General features: G+C 34.2%; 2 protein-coding genes and 1 long non-coding RNA gene across 9 annotated transcripts; 1 reads left to right on the forward strand and 2 right to left on the reverse strand.

Annotated features, from left to right (window-relative positions):
* Positions 1-522: 522 nt before the first annotated feature.
* On the reverse strand, positions 523-1,854 carry LOC122756738. Its single transcript, XR_006356577.1, has 2 exons — positions 1,394-1,854; positions 523-1,314 (listed from the first exon to the last, which is right to left on the reverse strand). It is a non-coding gene; the product is annotated as an uncharacterized LOC122756738 (long non-coding RNA).
* An 845-nt stretch (positions 1,855-2,699) lies between these two features.
* LOC6585819 (rho GTPase-activating protein 6) lies at positions 2,700-12,261 on the forward strand. 6 transcript variants are annotated; one of them, XM_015160759.3, is made up of 12 exons: positions 2,708-2,747; positions 3,800-5,808; positions 6,291-6,451; positions 6,536-6,680; positions 6,760-6,852; positions 7,743-7,885; positions 8,171-8,488; positions 9,107-9,257; positions 9,325-9,610; positions 10,506-10,640; positions 11,415-11,617; positions 11,971-12,261. In XM_015160759.3, exons 2-12 carry the CDS (start codon positions 3,891-3,893, stop codon positions 12,159-12,161), a joined length of 3,744 nt encoding a protein of 1,247 aa, XP_015016245.1. In that variant the 5' UTR covers positions 2,708-2,747; positions 3,800-3,890; the 3' UTR covers positions 12,162-12,261. The 6 variants fall into 6 exon arrangements, 5 of the variants coding, with proteins under 5 accessions (XP_032588891.1, XP_015016245.1, XP_043863021.1 ...); XM_015160760.3 differs by having other exon boundaries at positions 2,713-2,747; positions 3,891-5,808; XR_006356587.1 differs by lacking the exon at positions 11,971-12,261 and having other exon boundaries at positions 2,709-2,747; positions 10,506-10,762; positions 11,415-11,481.
* A 775-nt stretch (positions 12,262-13,036) lies between these two features.
* On the reverse strand, positions 13,037-19,381 carry LOC6585821 (zwei Ig domain protein zig-8). 2 transcript variants are annotated; one of them, XM_002011411.4, is made up of 8 exons: positions 19,110-19,381; positions 17,409-17,580; positions 17,229-17,344; positions 16,856-17,066; positions 16,704-16,757; positions 13,643-13,742; positions 13,391-13,578; positions 13,037-13,250 (listed from the first exon to the last, which is right to left on the reverse strand). In XM_002011411.4, the coding sequence occupies exons 2-8, from the start codon at positions 17,521-17,523 to the stop codon at positions 13,108-13,110; spliced, it is 927 nt and encodes a 308-aa protein (XP_002011447.2). In that variant the 5' UTR covers positions 17,524-17,580; positions 19,110-19,381; the 3' UTR covers positions 13,037-13,107. The 2 variants fall into 2 exon arrangements, with proteins under 2 accessions (XP_002011447.2, XP_015016247.1); XM_015160761.3 differs by having other exon boundaries at positions 13,643-13,745.
* Between the last annotated feature and the right edge of the window lie 128 nt (positions 19,382-19,509).

Genomic DNA, 19,509 nt, shown 5'->3' on the forward strand with positions numbered 1-19,509 from the left:
TTATTTTGGAACCTGCAAATTTAAACAAAACAAAATGTGTAATTTGAAATTTATAACTTCATTAACACATCGCACAGCAATATGTGGTCGGTATAGTCTGTGTGTATGTATATATATTTTTAAACTTTGATAATATTTGTACTGAGTACAACAACAATAAAAAAATATTTATATATATATATATATATATATATATATATATATATATATATATATATATATATATATAATTATAGCAATAACAATCGAAAAAAAACTAAATTAAATATATTTATTATACGTCAACAAATTGGCTGTGAATATATAGTATATTGCTAATGCTGAGTAGATTCATTCGTACAAGTATCTTTATAGACATATAATAATAAAATATAAAGTTATTCACAAGCAAGGTTAACCTACGAAAATAAAATAAAAAGAGTGCTATCAGTTACTTTATTAGTTAATATACCAATACCTATATATGGCATGTATGTATATATATACATAATTAAACAGTTGTAAACTATAAAACAAATAAAAAACACATGAAAATCAAATTTTATTGTCTTTATCAATCATTTTTACAATAACCAAGCACCGACCTTAAATTTTAGAATAACAATCCTTACCAGCGATTCATCTGTAATTTGGTTGTTACATTTGGAGTGTTTAGCGTGCTTTTGTAGTTTGTAACGCTCTCAAAGAAGGGTAGAAAGTATATTTCGGACAATGATAGAAATCAACAGTAACTCCAAATAAATCTTAATTTAAATCATTTAAATTTAAACTAAATTCCACTAAAATAAGTTCTGTTGAGATGAGGATAAATTCTAAACAAACAATTGAGAGTGCCCTATTCGACATTGCTCTACTACGAGATTCCCTGAAGACCTCGATGAGCTGATAATCCAATAATTATTCGTTTTTTTTTCTGCATAGACACGATCTCTGCTGACGGTTTGGTTTTCTCGGAGATGAACTCTCTTTATCAACCGTAAATGTGAGTATTTACCAAAGCACAGGGATCTAGCATGCCCAATAGGTTTTGCCAAATTTTGAGGGCAGGGGACCGTATCCTAAATATACTAAAATAATATTTTATATTAAATATACACGAGCTTATATGCGTAATTTTGAGACTCTACATCTAAAAATAAACAACCTATAATAAGCTTTTAGTTCATAAGGTTTTGCAATGCAGGAACTTACAAAAGCATATTATAGTATTAACGACGACAAGGCCATTCATAAGGAACTGATTGGGCTGTATCGACTCAGCTCGTTGTCCTGATCAGTAATATATATTCTTTACGGGCTTTGCGACACCTCTTTCTGCCAGTTACATATATTTAACAAAAAATAAATCTAGAAATGCATAAGTAGTCATGTTCGGATAAGAGATACCCTGTACCTTGAAAATAACAACTTTTGAGATGAAATGATTGATGTTTATCGGTAATAAGCAATAATGGGATAGAATACGGACGAGCATGCGGACGGACACGCAAAGCTAGAGCAACTCAGCCATTTGTCACGCATGCTCCACCTTGTTTTATATATTGACTTCACAATTATATTTTATTTCTCATAAAATGGATTCTGAGTGTAAAAAACCAAACTTAATATACACACATAGATACATACATATAATTATAATTATATTTACACATCACGCCGACAGAGAGCGCGAGTATCTAAGTTTTTAATTTATACACATGTATATATGTATACAATACAGTACCGAGCAAAAGTGAGTGAATGTTTCACAACTTTGACTTTCATCGCGCATAAAAATTGAACCATACACGCAAATTAAGATTTTGTTTTTTATACTTAGTTAGTTTAGTTGCAACGCTAAATTAGCTTAACTAATGAATTAAAAATAAAAAACCAAAAAAATCCACATAAAATCTATTTTGCACGTTTCATGAATTGCCAATACTTTGGCTCTTCTACTTCTCTTCTCAGCCGAAATCATCCAGATTTCCCCATAACTTAGTTCCTTGGGTATTCTTTTTAGTCGTAGATTGAGCATGTAGATTTACCGTTATCTGAGTCCTTTTAATATTCTTATTTGTAAAGCGATTTGAAGCACAATTTCTTTTCGCAACAAATTTAAAATAATTGGTGAAAAATAATTTAAAAATGAGGAAAATTTCAGTCGACATTAAGAATAGTGGTGTGTGCCTGACCGGGAAGGGCTTTCCTTCGCGTACTATTGCCGAAAAGCTTGGTATCAGCCGAAATTTGACTCCGAAAACTCAAGTCAAAGGTTACAAAAAAAAAACTGTTGTCGGACTCTGAAAAACAAGCTCCTAGCACTAAAGGGTGCTTCTCTAGCAATCAATAAAAATGTTAGCAAATGGACTGCTAGAAGAGAAATTCGTGGATTTTTTCGGTTCTTTATTTCTAATTCTTTGAATTTCGCTAATTTAGCCTTGCAACTTTTTTGAATTTGCTAAGAACATAATAATAAACAAACACACAAAAAAATTTGTTGATTTGTTTGTATGGTTAAATTTTTATGCGTGATAAAAGTCAAAGTTCTGCAACATTCACTCATTTTTGCTCGGTACTGTATATAGAGAAAAAGCGAGAGAGAAGGAATGTCTGCGTGTATATATATTTATAAACATTTGTGTACATTTACAGAGCGATATTTTCTCAAGAATAAACTTTTTTTATGTATTCTATCTTTTTATGCCTCTCAAAAATATTTGACGTTATTCTCGTGACTTGAGTTTGTTGAACAGTCCAAAATCGATGTGACTTTTTAAATTTGCATAATTATAAAAAAAAAAATATATATATATATATATACTTATATATATATATATATATATATATATATATATATATATATATATATATATATTATATATATATAATATATATATAGAGAGAGGGAGAGAGAAAGAGAGAGAGAGAGGGAGAGAGAGTCAATATAAAATAATAATAGTAATTATATTGTGAGTATTATTCATATGTAAATAAAATTCAATATAAATTATTTTTGCATTCCATATATAAATTGAAATTATATTACGTATTTTTATCTCGTGTGCCTATGTATTAAATACATAATATAAATACATATATATACTGACAAAAGCCAGTATAATAAACTATGATTAGTGCGACCATAAATAAACAACAAACTAAAAAGACTTTATTGAAATGTTTCATTTGGATCAGCATTCCTTCAGTAATAAATAAATAAATTCACGAGATCTGTAAATAAGTATATATACTATTTATATGTGTACGTGTGTGTCATACTGCTGAATTGCTATAATTACTTAAGTTAAAAAAATCGTGAACTACCATAAATCAATGTCTTAATTGTTAAACCTTTCACAGTTTATTATCGAATTTAATAAGTATCTGTTGAAAAAGCAAACCGGTAAACAATGCAAGCACAGTTTGGAAAAAAAAAAACAATAAAAAACACAGTAGTGAAGAGAAATTAATTTCATTGATTTCTTGTAGATGGACTATCTTCATTGAACTTTAAAATTATTTACATTTTAAAGTGTTCGGGTATTCAAAACAAATTCTACACATGAATTCATATTTTTTTTTAAATTTAAAGACTCTAGATAAAGATCAAGACAACGTTTTTTATAAGGGTTTTAATCGATAGTATTAAAAAAAAATAAGTACAAACATTTTTTTAGTCAAGTCAAGTTTGTAGCTGTTGTACTTTCTCTCGCTCTCTCTCTCTCTCTCTCTTTCTCTCCCTCTATATATATATATATATATATATATATATTTTTTTTTTTTGTTTTGTTATTTTCTTATATATATTTTTTTATAGATCATTTGGTTTTCATCTCTGAGGACTGCGCGTAAATTGATATTATTTCTGTAGAACATAAAATTGAAAGATCGAGTATGTTTTTTTTTAGATGGCAACTGCACAAGAACTGGATAAAATAAGAAAATCAAAAATGTCAAATGCATCGACCAATAATTTGCGTCAGCCTGTGACCGTGATAAAGAAAAAATCGGCCCCATTAGATAGTGTGATCGATGAGCTGCAACAACTAGAAGAAGCTGAGAGTCACACAAATGCTAAACAACATTCGACAGGGACGTGTGCGTCGACTGGACGGCGACGCTTCCAGTCGAAGGATAAGAATAAGAAACGCGAGCGTTGGCTATTGACACGAAAAACTTGGCGGTATATGACAGATGCGGGCCGCAAGTTGTTGCCCGAAGGAAAGACATTCCATGGCTCAGATAGTATAGCCCAAATAGAAGAACAATTTCAGCGTGTCTGTGCGTCAGAGCCACGGTTCATATTATGGCGTCGAAAGTCCTCGTTTCCAGGTGCTACAAAGAGCTGCTCCAAGCGACGTCTCAAAATACTCTCTCAGCATCGGGGCCATAATAATGCCGCACAGATCCATCAACGAGCTCAAGAGCTGAATGAGAATATAGACGTAACTATAGAGCTATTACAGTCCTATCTCAAGATTCGAGATTCTTATAAGACGACAGCGTTGCTGGGCACCAAAACCGTGCGTCCAGATCAAACATCTTCACCGAGCTCACAGCGGCCGAACTATGAGAGTAAACACTTGAGCTCAACTGATTTGCATGTGAATAGCCCTAGCTATGAATCAATGCTGTTGAAAAACTTGAAATTATTGAAAAATTCATCGTTGTCTGGCATAGGGTTCGATAATGACAATATAACGCTAGCAATACTTGAAGATAAGGCTTCGTTAAAAAAGATATATAATATATTGAAGAAGCAGCAATTACATCGTATTTTACATTCCACTGAACCACCATCGAGTAAAGCTAATTTAGCTAGATCTACCTCATACTCGAGCCTTCTAAATAGCAACGCGGACAACAGCTGCTATGGTAGCACCTCAAAGTATCTGTCAAACATTCAAGATTCCGTTGAATTGATTCAAAGGCCCAGGCCTATCGAATCGTCAAATGCAGTTAGACGCACACAAAAGCCACCGGAATCCCTCGCACTAAGGGGCAATAGTACCAAGAATTTGGAAACAAAGATAGTTAATAAGATTCCAATGAATTCTTGTGGAACGCAAACAAATTTTGTTCAATTATCTGAATTAAAATTATTAGCGGAACAATATGAGCACTTTCTGAACGATAGCAATTATAATAAAAATAATAATTCAGAGAACGACGAAGCCGATAAACCGCCATTGGGCAACCATATTTCCAGCCACAGACGTAGCTCGATCGATAACGAAGACGTCTCCCAGTCAGTTAGCGATACGATAAAACGATATTTACGCATGGCCCGAAAGAAAAGTTTGCATAATGGCGATGCGAACCGTTTTAAGTCTGTTAACTACGATCGAAATCTGCGTAATATTAAGGCAAAAGGCGAAATCAACCCACCTGGCATGGATGAAGGCAACAATAAGGCAGTACAGACGTTAGATGCGTGGGCGCAAGTTGCTTTGGATTATATTCGCGGAAATGAGAATTCAATCAATTTACAAAACGCCCACATTGCCTGGCAGAAGGATCTAGATGAGCGTATTCGAAAGAAATACGAGTGGGATAAGCAATTTAAAGAGCGCAACACTGACGCACAGTTCAGTAGCCTCAATAGAAAGTCGATTGGACAGTCTCCTTGCCTGTCAGCGCCCAACTCCCCAACAAGCCCCATTCAACATCTTCAGCATCATCTGCCAAAGGAGAAGAGTTTACGAACTGCTACCGCCATATTATCCTCTAGCTCACACTTTCTATCAAATTTCTGGCATGCTAACAGTAATGATCCCTCCAGTACACAAAGCTTAAAGTATGGGAATATAAGGGAATCATTTGTGAGTAAGTATGCGTACGCACATGTACATATATGATATATATATATATATGATATGATGATATATATGATATATATATATATATATATATATATATATGCAATTTCATAATTATTTATAAACGCAATTGCTTTTGCTGTTGACTGGCATTTCATATATTTTCGGTAGCTATGCTAAGTATGAAATGGCCCTTCCGCCTGTCTATACACCTCCTCCTCAAGCGTTAGAGCGATAGGGAAAAAGAGAGAGAGAGAGAGAGAGTTAGAAAGAGGGGAGAAGAGAAAGGGGAAAAAGAAGAGAGAGATGGAGAGCGTGACAGATAGAAAGGCGGGTAATGAGAGCGAAAGGGAGAGAGTGAGTGAGGCCGAGAGAGAAAACTAAAGAGAGAGAGACAGATTTTTGTTTTTGCCTTGTCCTTTAACGTTGATAAATCTACCATTCATTGATATATCCCTAATTGATCCTAATTTTTCGGTTCACTTTCAGATTCAGATAAAAATGAAACGACAAATATGCAGAAATCAAAATCTTTATCTAATGTTGGACATTTTGTATCAAAAAAAATTTGGGGAAGTCGCTCCAAAGGTCAAAATAGACAAAATGATAGTCACGACTTTGTAGCACAGCAACAAAAATGGACCCCTCTGGTAAGAAGTATATAATTATAAATATTGAAGATCAACCTAGTTGAATGATGTTATTATACACTTTTGTACATCTCATTTCCGTAGGAGAAATACTCATGGATATCTGAAGAAGGTCAGATTCTCCAACTAACAGATACGTCATTGGAAAAACTTTCAAATATCGAAGCTGAGGTGCTGATGCACATAGCGCTACAGAAAATTAAGGAGCTAAATATTGGCATGTGCATAGGTAAATTATTCGAGGTGTTGCATATTCACATTCTTGGTACAAAATTATATTTAGATTTTTTATATTTATTTTGATTCAGATTTAGATCGAAGCACGCAGAAAACTCGAGCCATATCAAAAAAAAGAGCACTTACAACAAGTTTTTTTGATATTGGCCGAAAGGATGAGCACAGTAAGTAAGATTTCTACACCCTGAACCCATTTAAAATTGAAATTCCGTCCGTCTGAACGTCTCTCCGTCTATTTGCCTGGCCGAAATTTATGTCATTTCCTTTTTGTTTCAGAGTTTTAATGTAGTCGTTTTGACGTATTATATAGAACCCATTCTCTTCCAATTAGACTCCCCAAACTACATATACTCCATATTATTTTTGACCATAAATAGACCTATTAATCACTGTAACAATCCGACTTTAAATACAAATTGTTTGTTTTTATACCCTGACCGCATTAAAATGGGAAATAAGCCTAAAATGTATATAACTGACAGAAGCGGACGCAACAGACCCCATAAAGTATATATATTCCTCAGTCCGTCCGTCGCCTAGATCCCCCCTCACATGTATTATTCGTGTATATTACACACACTACGAGTTTATCCTATTCTTCGATAATTCTCCCCATTTTGTTTTTAATGGCGACTGTATATTTTTTAAACGTAATTTCATCACAAATTGAAAAAAAACTCACAAATTTAGAAAGACTTTTACTTTGGCAAAAAGTAATAAAGTGATATAAAAGCTCTACAGAACATTTATTCAGCATATAAATTCCCAAAACATCGCCCATATTTCATAACATTTCCCAAATTTCCATAATATCAGCTCAAGCGAAGGCTCTGCATCAATAGCAGTTAGTTGACCGTGTGCATATACCTGCGTGCGGAAGCATGCGTATGTCGGAATAAAGTGTTTTTGTTGTTTTTTATCTAATTGTAATATCAGCACTTTGCAGGGTTCAGGGGATTTTCTAGTCGAGCAGTGTCGACTAGAGCACTCTTCCATGTTTTTCTTTCTCTTGCTAATTTATGTAAATATTAAAAAAAAAAAAAAAAAAAAAAAGATGGACGTGATCATTTATTTGGAGCTTCTTTGGAGTGCTGCTTATCAAGAGACAAAAAGCAATGCGGAGAAGTGGAAACAGGCTCAAAACAGTCGCTGACATCAGTATTTCGGAGTAATCGAGTTGGAAAGCTGAATGATAACGTAAGAATTTGTATAAGACTTATAGTAACAGTAAAGGATGTGCTAATTGTATTCAACGTGCCACTGAGTGCAGAGATAACGTAAATTTCACTACTATCGATATTTACATAAAAGGGAATTTCCACTTAGGAACAGTATAAAAAGCATGTTTGCATCTGGATAAACTTTTCAAAATACTAAATTATTTATTCTTTCGTAAATGCTGCGAGGTTGTACTCAACATAGAAGAAGCGAGAATGAATGAATTCTCAATTGCTAACTTTCCCATTTATTGCTCACTTGTAGGTGCGGTCGTATGAGAGCTTGCCAACTAAGTCGATGGATTACGGACGTTGTAGCCCTTCAGATCAGGTGGCTTCTTCTACAAGCTACCTAAACAATCTTCAAAAATTCTCATCAATGTCATTGAAAATGTCGCGGAGTCAATTTGATATGCGAAATGTTGAGCTCGACCTCGATGGGATATTATTTACAGAATCCAAAAATAGTTCAGCAATGAATGTTCCTATGTTTGTAACAATTTGTATAGAATACTTGGAGGAATATGGACTACAAAAAGTTGGACTCTTTAGAGTTAGTACATCTCAAAAGCGTGTGAAGCAAGTAAGTCGAGAAAATATTCATTTAACTCCTTGTTTAAAGCAAATTTACTAACCAAAAACAATGATTTAATAAATTACATTCAAGTCAGGGAAGATGATCACTTAGCCGAGCTATAAAAGAATAAATATACTGGATTCGTTTGTCCGTATGCTTGAATGGGATCACGAAACGTTGAACCTAGAATCATGTTTAACTGAATGCATAGATATATATTCTTGATCAGGGTGACAAGCTGAGTCGATTTGGCCCTGTCCGTCTGTCTGTCCGTAGTTTTGCCATCACACTTTTACCGAGAAGTCTCGGGCTCGACTCCAGAGCACGCTTTTTATGTTTATTCGAATTGTTTCAAAATATTTAATTTTCCCAATGACAGCTAGTAAAAGTGCGTCATGTCATTAGTTTTTGCATTACATATGTACATAAATATCAATATATTTCACTGTGTAATTAAGTAAGTTTTTTATTTCATTTATATTTTTAAATATATCGAAATAGAAATTTTGAGCCTTACTAAATGTGCTTTTTTCTTAGTTTGGTTCAGGGTAGTATCTAGTCGAGGTCACTAGACTAGAGTTTTCTTACTTGTTTATCTATTTTGTTTTTGGAACTTTTTTTCAGCTTCGAGAGGAATTCGATAAAAACTGCAATATGCGCATTCCTGATAATACATGTCCACATGATGTAGCAACATTACTTAAAGAGTTTCTACGGGATTTACCTGAGCCCCTACTGTGTAAAAGATTTTATACAACTTTTTTGGAAACGCAACGTAAGACAAACACAAAGATATATTTATGTATGTGTATCTGTATGTATTGTTAAAATTATTTTCTTAGGCATAAGAAACCGACGCCTTCAACTGGAAGCGATATCTCATTTAATCAAATTATTACCCATCGCACATCGTGATACATTATATGTATTACTAAAGTTTCTGGGCAATGTAGCTGCCCATTGTGATGATATATGCAATCCAGATGGCACCGTTCATATTATTGGCAACAAAATGGATAGCAACAATCTATCCACCGTCTTTGCCCCCAACATTTTGCGTGATTATCCACCAAAGTCGGGCGAATACAAAGAGCAGGGCAACATGGCCGATGCCATCAATGTAATCAGGTAATATTATTAGTCATATTAATATAACACATTGTAGTTATTGATTGAAGCAATAACGAAATGGTTTGCCCTTATGCACGGGCATTGTTTCTGCCAATTAATCTCATGCTTCCTTAAGGATTTCAGACTTACTAAATAGATTTTGATGAAACAGTTTACAAAGCCAAGCATTTTATAGAATATTCGAAGCTCCTTAATGAATTGGAATCCTTTTTATACCCTGAGCCCATTGAATTGCCAATATCATCAGGCCCTATCAATCAGGCCCTATGCAGCAGCGTCAGGACTCAAATCCACTCAATTCAACATGACGTCCATCACTTCTGGGCGAACAAATCACTTTAAGTGTTCTAACTTTAAGGCTTCCGACAATTTCCCAACATAATTCAAAAGGCAGTTCGATTACAATTGTGATTCTTAACATATGCCCAAAGGCACTCATATAAACATACATATGGGTGAACATGAATGGGAAAGATAGTCCGTGCTTGAACAACATATTTTCATTACTTAACGGAATTCGATTAAATTTTCCCCACGCATATACATATCTACATTAACATTTTATAAACAATGCCAGCTTATTCATAAGATGCGATGCCTGAACTGGCACTCACAGGGAAGTTTGATATTATTTAAAAATGTGCTATAAAAGACTTACGTAAATGAATTAAATTAAATTCTCTAGCTTTTATAAGCTCTGAGATCGACGCGGTCAAACATACGTACAGACGGGAGAATACATATATATTTAGCCATTATACTCTTATTTCCCAATTTTAATGGGTCCAGGGTATAGAAACCCAACTCATTCGGGGTTCCTAGTTGGCCGACCGACTAGAGTGTTCTTACTTGTTTTAATTTATCATTATTATTGTTCTTCTTTACTTTGCAGAATAATGATTGACCACTATGAAGAAATCTTTAGAGTCCCTGTAGACCTTGTAGATCTACTTTACACTCATATGTTAGACACATGTCCAGAACAATTAAACATTCTTATCACGTCCAAAATAAATCAATCTGCAACGTAAGAATTTCGACTACACTCTTTATAAACTAACTGAGAAAAAAAAAAATTTTATTGTTATTTTAAGCTGCTTTCTGATTATTTATAGACAAATGAAATAAAGGTTCAATTTTTTAAATGAGGTAAACAAATCATTCCATTTTGATTAGAGGGCGAATAAGCCCTTGATCAGGGTGACGAGCTGAACTAACCTAGCCCTGTCCATCCGTCCATCTCTCAACATGAGAGCTCCGATCTCGAATTGTACAGCTAAAAACTTGAAATTGAACCCTAGTTTTGGTTACTATACCTTAGCCTACTTATCGAAGCTTTATTTCAATCATAATTTTCTGTATATACATCGATAAATAAATAATGTCTCTTTGTGATAGATATCTCAAATCAAGATATATCGGATTTTACCCAGTATTTGAAGCCCTAATATATGGAATTTCTGCTAGTTTGATTTTATTGTCCGTCTTTCAGCTCAAACCTTTCCTATATACCAAAATTTGTACGTTTTATCCCCGCAGCTTTCCAGCTACAACTCCCAAGCTCGATAAGCATGTATTGAGATCATTCTCCTTAAATGTTTACCAAAAAAATATAAAAATATAAAAAATATGAAAAAAGACAGGTTTAGTTAGCAATCAGAAACATTAGGCTCCCAACATGAGTAGTAAATGAAGCGCTGTTACCTAAGTTTCATTAACAATTGCTACCTCTGATTCGTGTTGATGGCTATTTAATATGTGCTAAATATGCAAAATGTATTCCGTTTGATTTGCTTTCCAGTACGCAGGTAGATATATTAAAATCTATAGAGAATCAGACGACCCTCTCAGATGGTACGTACAGTCCAGTACTTTTACCTGACGGCAGGCGACAATCAACACCGATCCTATTAGAAAACCAAAACGTGTTCTCAGCCAGCTTACAGATATCTAAACCAGACGAATCGGCCCCAAAACCAACCACTAAGATAAACCAAATGCAAGGTATGTATATTATACTGCGGTATTCGACTAGAGTAAATGATTTTCCTGTACACTTGCATTCCAAGTATTTATATAGCCTGTTACTATTAAAAAATGGAATGGTATAATAAATGGTTGGTTGGTGTATTGCACGTGCAGATCCAGGTTGTTTCCAAAAATCAATACCTACTCCCGTTTTCTGTTGTGGATTAAAAACCTTATAAAAAGTTATAAAATTATATCTCTTACATCTTTAGAGCAAAAGACTCAAAAATTTAAACATAGTTCCAATTTTTTAAATAAATCAATCCCCCACCCCCCCTATAAATTTAATAAAATAAAATTTAATTTCCTTAACTTATTTTTAATTATAGAGAGTACAGTTCAAATGGCGAACATATCTGAGCCGAAGCTTCCGACTAGTATATCGAATATAGGCGGAGCCACATTATGCGCAAAGACGGCAGAGTTTGAGAAAAACCACATGACGAAAGCTTCAATTCCAACAGCAAGGGCTAAACCACTCTATAAACGACAACAGTTGATACCCAGTTCCAAGCGATAATATATCGGAGAATAAAATTATCCAAACTATGCACGGTTTGTCATCCAAGCAATGTTATAAGCTGTCAACTGTCATGCCAATATATATACATATGTACAAATGTGTGTTTGTAATACTTGTCAGTTAATTCAGACGTGAAATATTTACATAGTCCAACATATATACTCATACGTGTATATACAGAGAGAGAGAGAGAGAGAGAGTTATTAATTCATTTATCCAATACTGTTTATCCTTTATTAATATTAATATTATTATTATTATTATTATTATTATTATTATTATTATTATTATTATTATTATTACATAAGACTATAGGAATTATAATTAATGTACTTTCGGTATGTACTTAAAATTTGTTTGTATTCGTTTCATATTTCTATTTTTTTTTTGGTAAACTTGATTCATTTACATTCGTTCCCTTGGAATATGCTTGCAAACTATAATTAAGTTGAATATACTAATTTATATAGTCACATGTTATATATATATCTATAACTTATATTAGGTATGTAACTGAATGAGCGTTTCTTAAAGGCATACTAGCCTATAAGTCTTGCACATGTCTCAGGATATGAAAACAAGGAATGTATCCATCGGAAAATAAAAACCGTGAGCTAAGCCCTTTTATGCGATACAATTGACGACCACTTTCCCACAAAGAATCGAATGATTGGGTCGATTCTTAGATTCGTTTGATGTCTCAAAGATTGATAAAAGAGCTTAAGCTGTCGGAGCCATGAATGAAAACTTTGAATAAAACCCTCGAATATATGGAGTGACGTATATCATATACTACTTATGTCCTTCGGAGAACCGCATAATTTACACAAATCCATTAACTAAATCCAACATTTTTTTGTATATAACATTAATGTAGTCAGCTTGATTTGTTTTCTCTTTCGTAATGCTTCCTTTGGGATTATGTCTATATATTGTAAGTTAGTCATCTTGGACTTCGATGTATGAAGAGAATGTTTAACATGTTCAACAACAATTCTTCTGATATGATGAAATACGTAATTATGATTGCAGTGGAAGCATTTAAGACGCTTGCAACACTCGTCTGCATTGCTGCTGGTTGCTCACCTATGAAGAAAATACAAATACAAAAAATACATTTATTGAAATTAATTTTAAAACGAAGACGGAAAAACTATTTCAAAATAACTTCATATACATAGGGGCATAGAATGGGACTTGGTTTCAGCCCCGAGGTGTTCACTTACCAGTCAAGACGTGAACCCGAACAGAAGCCGGTATGGCTGCATTGGGTACACACGTATAGTTTCCGGAATCTCTTAGCGAAGCCCGCGTCAACATTAGGCGGCTCGTTGTACCTGCATCAGTTTTTTCAGTTTCCAAGCTAATTCCGCCGCGCAACGAATCAAAGTCGACAATCGCTGAGCCATGATACCTGTAATGTTCAGCAGTTCAGCTAGCTTATGTACATATGTACTTACACTCTGAAACAGATTTACCACAATACAGATGATGCATGTACATTGACGGAACATGCCAGCGCAATGGTACTATCTCGTTTCACATGTATTTCTGTCGAGCCCAAAATTTTCGCTCGAGCTGCTTTAATGTTTAAATGTGTAAAAAAAAAACAAACAAATTTTCGTGAAAAAAATTTATATTACAAAAATTAATCCAGTTATTTTTATCGATTAAAAATTCTATCGAAAATCAGTGATATAATTATGTCTGCTACGTCTTTAAAGCTAGAGTCACCAAATTTTAAATGTAGATTCGTAGGAACTTATAGAATTTCGGTTTTTGTTATAATTCACCCGCCATCTTTATTTCCACCCCCTCATCACTAAGTTTGTAGAAGGAGTATTTAAAATATTAGAGATTTGAGCTTATCCATGCATTTGTGTGTGAATTTCTTCTGTAAGCAGAATGACGTGAAGAATTATTGAAATATCAGTTCTTCGACGGGTTCAGGGGATATCTTAGTTCCAACTAAAGATTTATTACTTGTTCATTAATTCATTTATGCCTTTAGACTTTTATAGTTTTAACCCATTGAAACCAAACCAGGTTATAATGCGTGAACGATGCCTTCAACAATATATGTATATTCTTGATCAAATTGAAGAGCTAAGTCGATATCTGCTTAAATACATCGACAATATATAAGAGCTAGAGACTTGAAAGTTTCAAACTTGCGAGCTGTATAGCACACCCAGATAGAGTTTGTAACAAGTAAGAAAGCTCTTGTTGAGACTGCTCGACTACGATCCCCTGAACACTTCGAGCAACTGATATTTCAATTCACATGCACACACATACAAGAGTACTCTCGCACGCATAAACACGCATTGGCTGCAGTGGTGGCTTACTATGGGAACTTAATTCATATATATGTATATACATATATAATATATATATAATTCAATAACTTTTCTTGTGGATGTACTTTGTTCATGAAACTTTCCGTGAAATACACGGACCTAGGAAAACAAATTTGAAGTCTTAGCTCTTATGTCTTCTGAGATCGACGCGTTCAAACATACTGACAGACGGAAAGACGGACGGACAGACAGACGAACAGGGCCAAATCGACTCAGATCGTCGCCCTAATCAAGAATCGATATACTTTGTGGGTTCTGCCACGCCTCCTTCTGCCTGTTACATACTTTTCAACAAAACCATATAACCGGATTTCCCATTTTCAATGGGTTCGGGGTATAACAAGTAAGATAGCTCTAGTTGAGTGTGCTCGACTACGAGAACAATAGCGATTTCACACACACGCACACACACGCATACACACACACACATACACACACAAGCACCGACACATACACACACATACACAAACACATACACACACAAGCACCCACTCATAAACATGCATGGGCTGCAGTATGCGCTTTCTATGAGAACTTAATTGTTTAAAACCTTTTTTTGTGGACATACGATCTTCATGAAACTTCAGATCGTAATTATAACCATAATATGCGTGCACTTGTCAAAGCACAAGTCTCTAGTATTTCAAATACGCCTTTTACAATCATGTTGGTAAGGGGCGGATATAGGGGTGGGGGTAAATTTTAACAAATCCGAAATTGTATAAAATGCATATCACTCATGTCTACGCCCATTAGGGGAGTGGCAAATCGGACCTGAAGATATAGTGATTTTTTTAATTCTGCTATATTCTAGACACTATTGATGCCAGAGACCTCAAATTTTGTATATATACTCGAGCTGACCACACAAGACCAAAAAGTTTGGTCGGGTATATGTCCGCCCGCAGGGGGCGTGGCAAACCGCAAAAGTTTATATCTCCTAAAGTATAATAGCTAGAAGCTTCAAACTTAGATAGTTAAGTTACTAGTAACCTCCTCTATCGATAACCCAAAAATAATTTTTACGCCTCTTTTGAGGGTAATCATTCAAACTTTGCAGTTAGGGTACCGTTAGCTCGTTCTAAGAACTGGCCAAAAATGAGGTGTTTACGCCGAATAGGGGCGTGGAAAATCGGGAAAAACTGCATTTTCTAACGCGAAACTTAACTAATAAATTGCTGATAGGAGGTGTATGAGTATTCCATAGTCGGTAACGCCCGACTGCAACGTTCTTACTTGTTTCCCATTGAAAATGGGTTCAGAGTATAAAATCAAATCAATACATATTGCTGTTTTAATGTCATCGATTAAAATCATTTCAGCTATAAGATATGAAATTATATTTACAAATAATATCTAGTCTCAAAATGTTATAACTAGTTTTAGGTGTATTCTTACAGCATTATAGCATTTTAACATAGCTTATAAATCAAAATTTTGTCGATTTGTACAGGTTTAAATTTTTGTTAGTTTTGCAGGCTAATTTGAACTTATTGAAAATGGGAAATCAGGGTATAATATTTTTGTGAACAACTATGTAAAGGGTAGAAGGAAGCATCGCAGACCCCATATACATACTCTTGATCAGGGCGACGAGCTGAGTCGATAACTCATCCGATAACTTTTTTATCGAAAATTACCGAAAAATTGATTTTGTTTTTTCAGCCTAATTTAGACACTTTTAGACCTGGAGACTTCAGATTTATTGTGTATATGCATATGATGAATACAAACATTTTGTAATTTACAGCTTTTGGATACCACACCCCCTTTGCCCCTAATTTTTATTTCAAGTACTAGACTTGTGCTTTGGAATGTACACACATTCTAACCATATGACCATGCTCTGAAAGTTTCATAAAGATAGTCTTACTACAATTAAATTCTCATATTATTGCACATACTGCAGCGCAGACGAAGCGCAGTCACTGCTTACTGCGCAGTTAGCAGAGCGCGTGCTTATTTATACGTAAGTGGGGATGCAGAAGTGCAGAATGATTCGACTATCAGCTTGGAGGGTTCAGGGTATCTCCTAGTTGAGCAGTCTCGAGTGAAGCCTTACTTGTTAGTATATGTCTAGCCAAATTGTCTTTGATATATCGTTCTTATTATATCATTTTTACACTTATATTAAAATTTGTAAAAGAAAAATATGTGTGTTTATTATAAAAATACAAACCTTTAGAGTTATAGTATAGTTTATCTGAATTTCTATCTCTCATATCATATTCAGCTGTAATTGTAATTGGATTGTAGAATGAGAGGGGAAGAGAAATTGCGATCGAATTGAATTATAGTCATGAATATAAGCAGCATAAACATTAACCCTACCTGTGACTTCCAAAGTAATTGCCAAATTGATCTTAGGCTCAGTATTTACTTGACACTCATATATCCCACTGTCCCGAGTTTGCGCATAATCAATTTTCAAGTCCCAGTCGTCACTATTTGGCGGATGTATAACGGAGAACCTTTGATCTCCAGTGTACGTATAAATGTTCGTTGTTAAAATGTGAAGATCTCGCTTACGCATCCACGAAACCTTTATGTGAATTATCAAATTAATACAATCTAATATTATATTGAATTATTAAATTAAATTAAATTATTAAATCAAATTATCTAAAATTCTGCATTCGAAGTTTGTAAAGTTCAGTTTAATGCATAAATTTTATATTTATAATCAATATATGAAACTACGTACAGTTCGATTTCCTTTATTTTTGACTCGGCATCTTAAGATTGCTGTTTCATCGACAACCGCTGAAATATTCCTTGGGCTTATATCGTCAAAATAAGGTCGATTTACATTGGCCAAGTCTAGACAATAAAGGATGATTAATTTGATGATCATTTATAAAGAGATAAACCATGACGCCATTACCATTGATAATGAGAAATGACGATGCGCTGATTCGCTGAATACTAATATTTAAATGCAATATGAAAAAGAGAATCGGCTTGAACTTATTCAAATTGTTTCCATTTGAAGTCGCCATCCTCCGTGTAACGCTTCATCAAAATGTCTAAGCTCTGTAAGATGGGCCTTTGAGTAGCTGCGAGATCAAAGGCAAGAAATACATATATAAAGTTTTTATACGTACATAGTTTTTAATTCAATTCGGCATAATTCAGCTAAATGTCATTTAATATACCTGAGCTCTATTGAGACCCTGTAATCACATTAGTATCTTTTGATTGCGACTAAGGGCTAATGATATTAACATCTGAACCTGACATCCACATGTACTAAATCCCAAGATTCCTGAATTTCTAATAGAAAGTCAAAATAGCTGAAAATTGAATGCACCGATCCCATTGAAAATTTGAAAACGAAAAGCTCTCAAAATATCGTTATACTTTTTTATCGAGAATAATCGAAAAATTGATTTTGTTTTTTCATCCTAATTTGAACACTTTTAGACCTAGAGACTTCAGATTTACTGTGTATATACAGTTGATCGATAGAAAGATTTTGTAATTTACAGATTTTGGATACCACGCCCCCTTCGCCCCATTTCAAGTACTAGAAACTTGTGCATTTTTACCATATAATTACGTTCTAAAAGTTTCATTAAGATCGTATGTCTACAAAAGAAATTATTCAACCAATAAATTCTCCAAATATTGCCCACACTGCAGCGCTTACTGCGCAGTTAGCAGAGCGCGTGATTATACGTGCTTGTGGATGCGCGTGTATGCATGTGTTCATAAAAGAAGTGCAGAATAAGTATAATATCAGCTTGGAGGTTTCAGGGTATCTCCTAGTCGAGCAGTTTCGACTAGAGCCTTCTTACTTGTTTTCATGACTCTGAGATTAAAATGTGAACACTCGCAATATCTACAATTTGAATACTCGCAATGTTTCTCTCTTTGCGTATAGCTTTCATAGCTCTATCATGTCATCGCTTTGTGGATCGCTGCGATAATTATCGTTCATAGCATCGCATCACTTATCGGCCACTCTGACATCAGCCTAAATGTTGATATGCTAATTAGCTTTATTCATTTTTATAGTTAGTTCTTTTAGTTCTCTTAAAGACTAGGACTTCTGCATAGTCTGCCTCAATTCTGGCTATTCCATCCTATAGTCATTTTCAATGGATTTATTATCACTTTCAAAGAATTTAACCACTTTCAGGCTAGATCTATCCTGAAATAGGCCTAGCTAGCGTGTGTGTGCGTATGTGTATGTCTATGCGCTGTTTCTTGTGTAAGCAGAAAATAAGTGAAGAATTATTGAAATATCAGGGGATCTCGTAGTCGAGCAGTCTCGAGTAGAGCTTTCTTACTCGTTTTGTTATTGTTTTATTTATTTTATTCACTTAAAGTTATTCAGTTTGACTCGGAGAGCCACATATGTATTTAAAAAAATATCAGTTCCGAGAATTTGCAGAAATATCATTAAAATCAAATATAACAGTATCAAATAATGAGCAGTATGTGTGTATGCATATAATCTGTGCACCTTAACGAATCAAAACTTATCAGTAATTTAATCAACTACTCTTTCTCATGATATTTGGGTGCCAAGTGCAGTGGGCTGAACTCGTCCCTGATGGATAATGTTGCTTATCTAACTTACTTATTTTGCAAGCTGAAACCTTATCCACCTTCTCTAGAAGACATGGAAATTCTTATTTATAACTTTTCCAATAATATATATAGAATCCTTAAATTTCTTTGTTTAACTTTCCGTTCATTAAATTTTAAAATTTATACACTGAGAACAATTTTATGTGAACAACAACAATATTGATTCAAATTTGTATTGCAAAAATTTTATTCAATATATTTAATCTTGCGATTTGTATTCACAATCCCTTTTGGCGACAACTGCGCAGCTTTGCCTAATTCAACCACCAAAACAAAGATGGACGGTGCATTCTTGGATAAGGGTTGTCTCCTCCATAAAGCTCAAGCGATATGGCAGCCCTAAGTGTTGCCAGACGCCTCAACAAAGAAGAAGTCTGTACAATCGCTGT

This window comes from Drosophila mojavensis, unplaced genomic scaffold, assembly GCF_018153725.1.
Source record: "Drosophila mojavensis isolate 15081-1352.22 unplaced genomic scaffold, ASM1815372v1 contig_151, whole genome shotgun sequence".
Taxonomy (NCBI): domain Eukaryota; kingdom Metazoa; phylum Arthropoda; class Insecta; order Diptera; family Drosophilidae; genus Drosophila; species Drosophila mojavensis.

What these genes read in the sequence shown, in the direction of transcription:
- LOC6585819 (XM_015160759.3), top strand. Translation starts at nt 3,891, where the DNA reads ATGGCAACTGCACAAGAACTGGATAAAATAAGAAAATCAAAAATGTCA. An exon ending in TATAAGGGAATCATTTGTGA is followed by an intron (nt 5,809 to 6,290) that starts GTAAGTATGCGT and finishes GTTCACTTTCAG; the next exon opens with ATTCAGATAAAAATGAAACG. An exon ending in GATGCCATCAATGTAATCAG is followed by an intron (nt 9,611 to 10,505) that starts GTAATATTATTA and finishes TTTACTTTGCAG; the next exon opens with AATAATGATTGACCACTATG.
- LOC6585821 (XM_015160761.3), bottom strand. Translation starts at nt 17,523, where the DNA reads ATGGCGACTTCAAATGGAAACAATTTGAATAAGTTCAAGCCGATTCTC. An exon ending in AAAATAAAGGAAATCGAACT is followed by an intron (nt 17,067 to 17,228) that starts GTACGTAGTTTC and finishes ATTCACATAAAG; the next exon opens with GTTTCGTGGATGCGTAAGCG. An exon ending in CATGCATCATCTGTATTGTG is followed by an intron (nt 13,579 to 13,642) that starts GTAAATCTGTTT and finishes TGAACATTACAG; the next exon opens with GTATCATGGCTCAGCGATTG.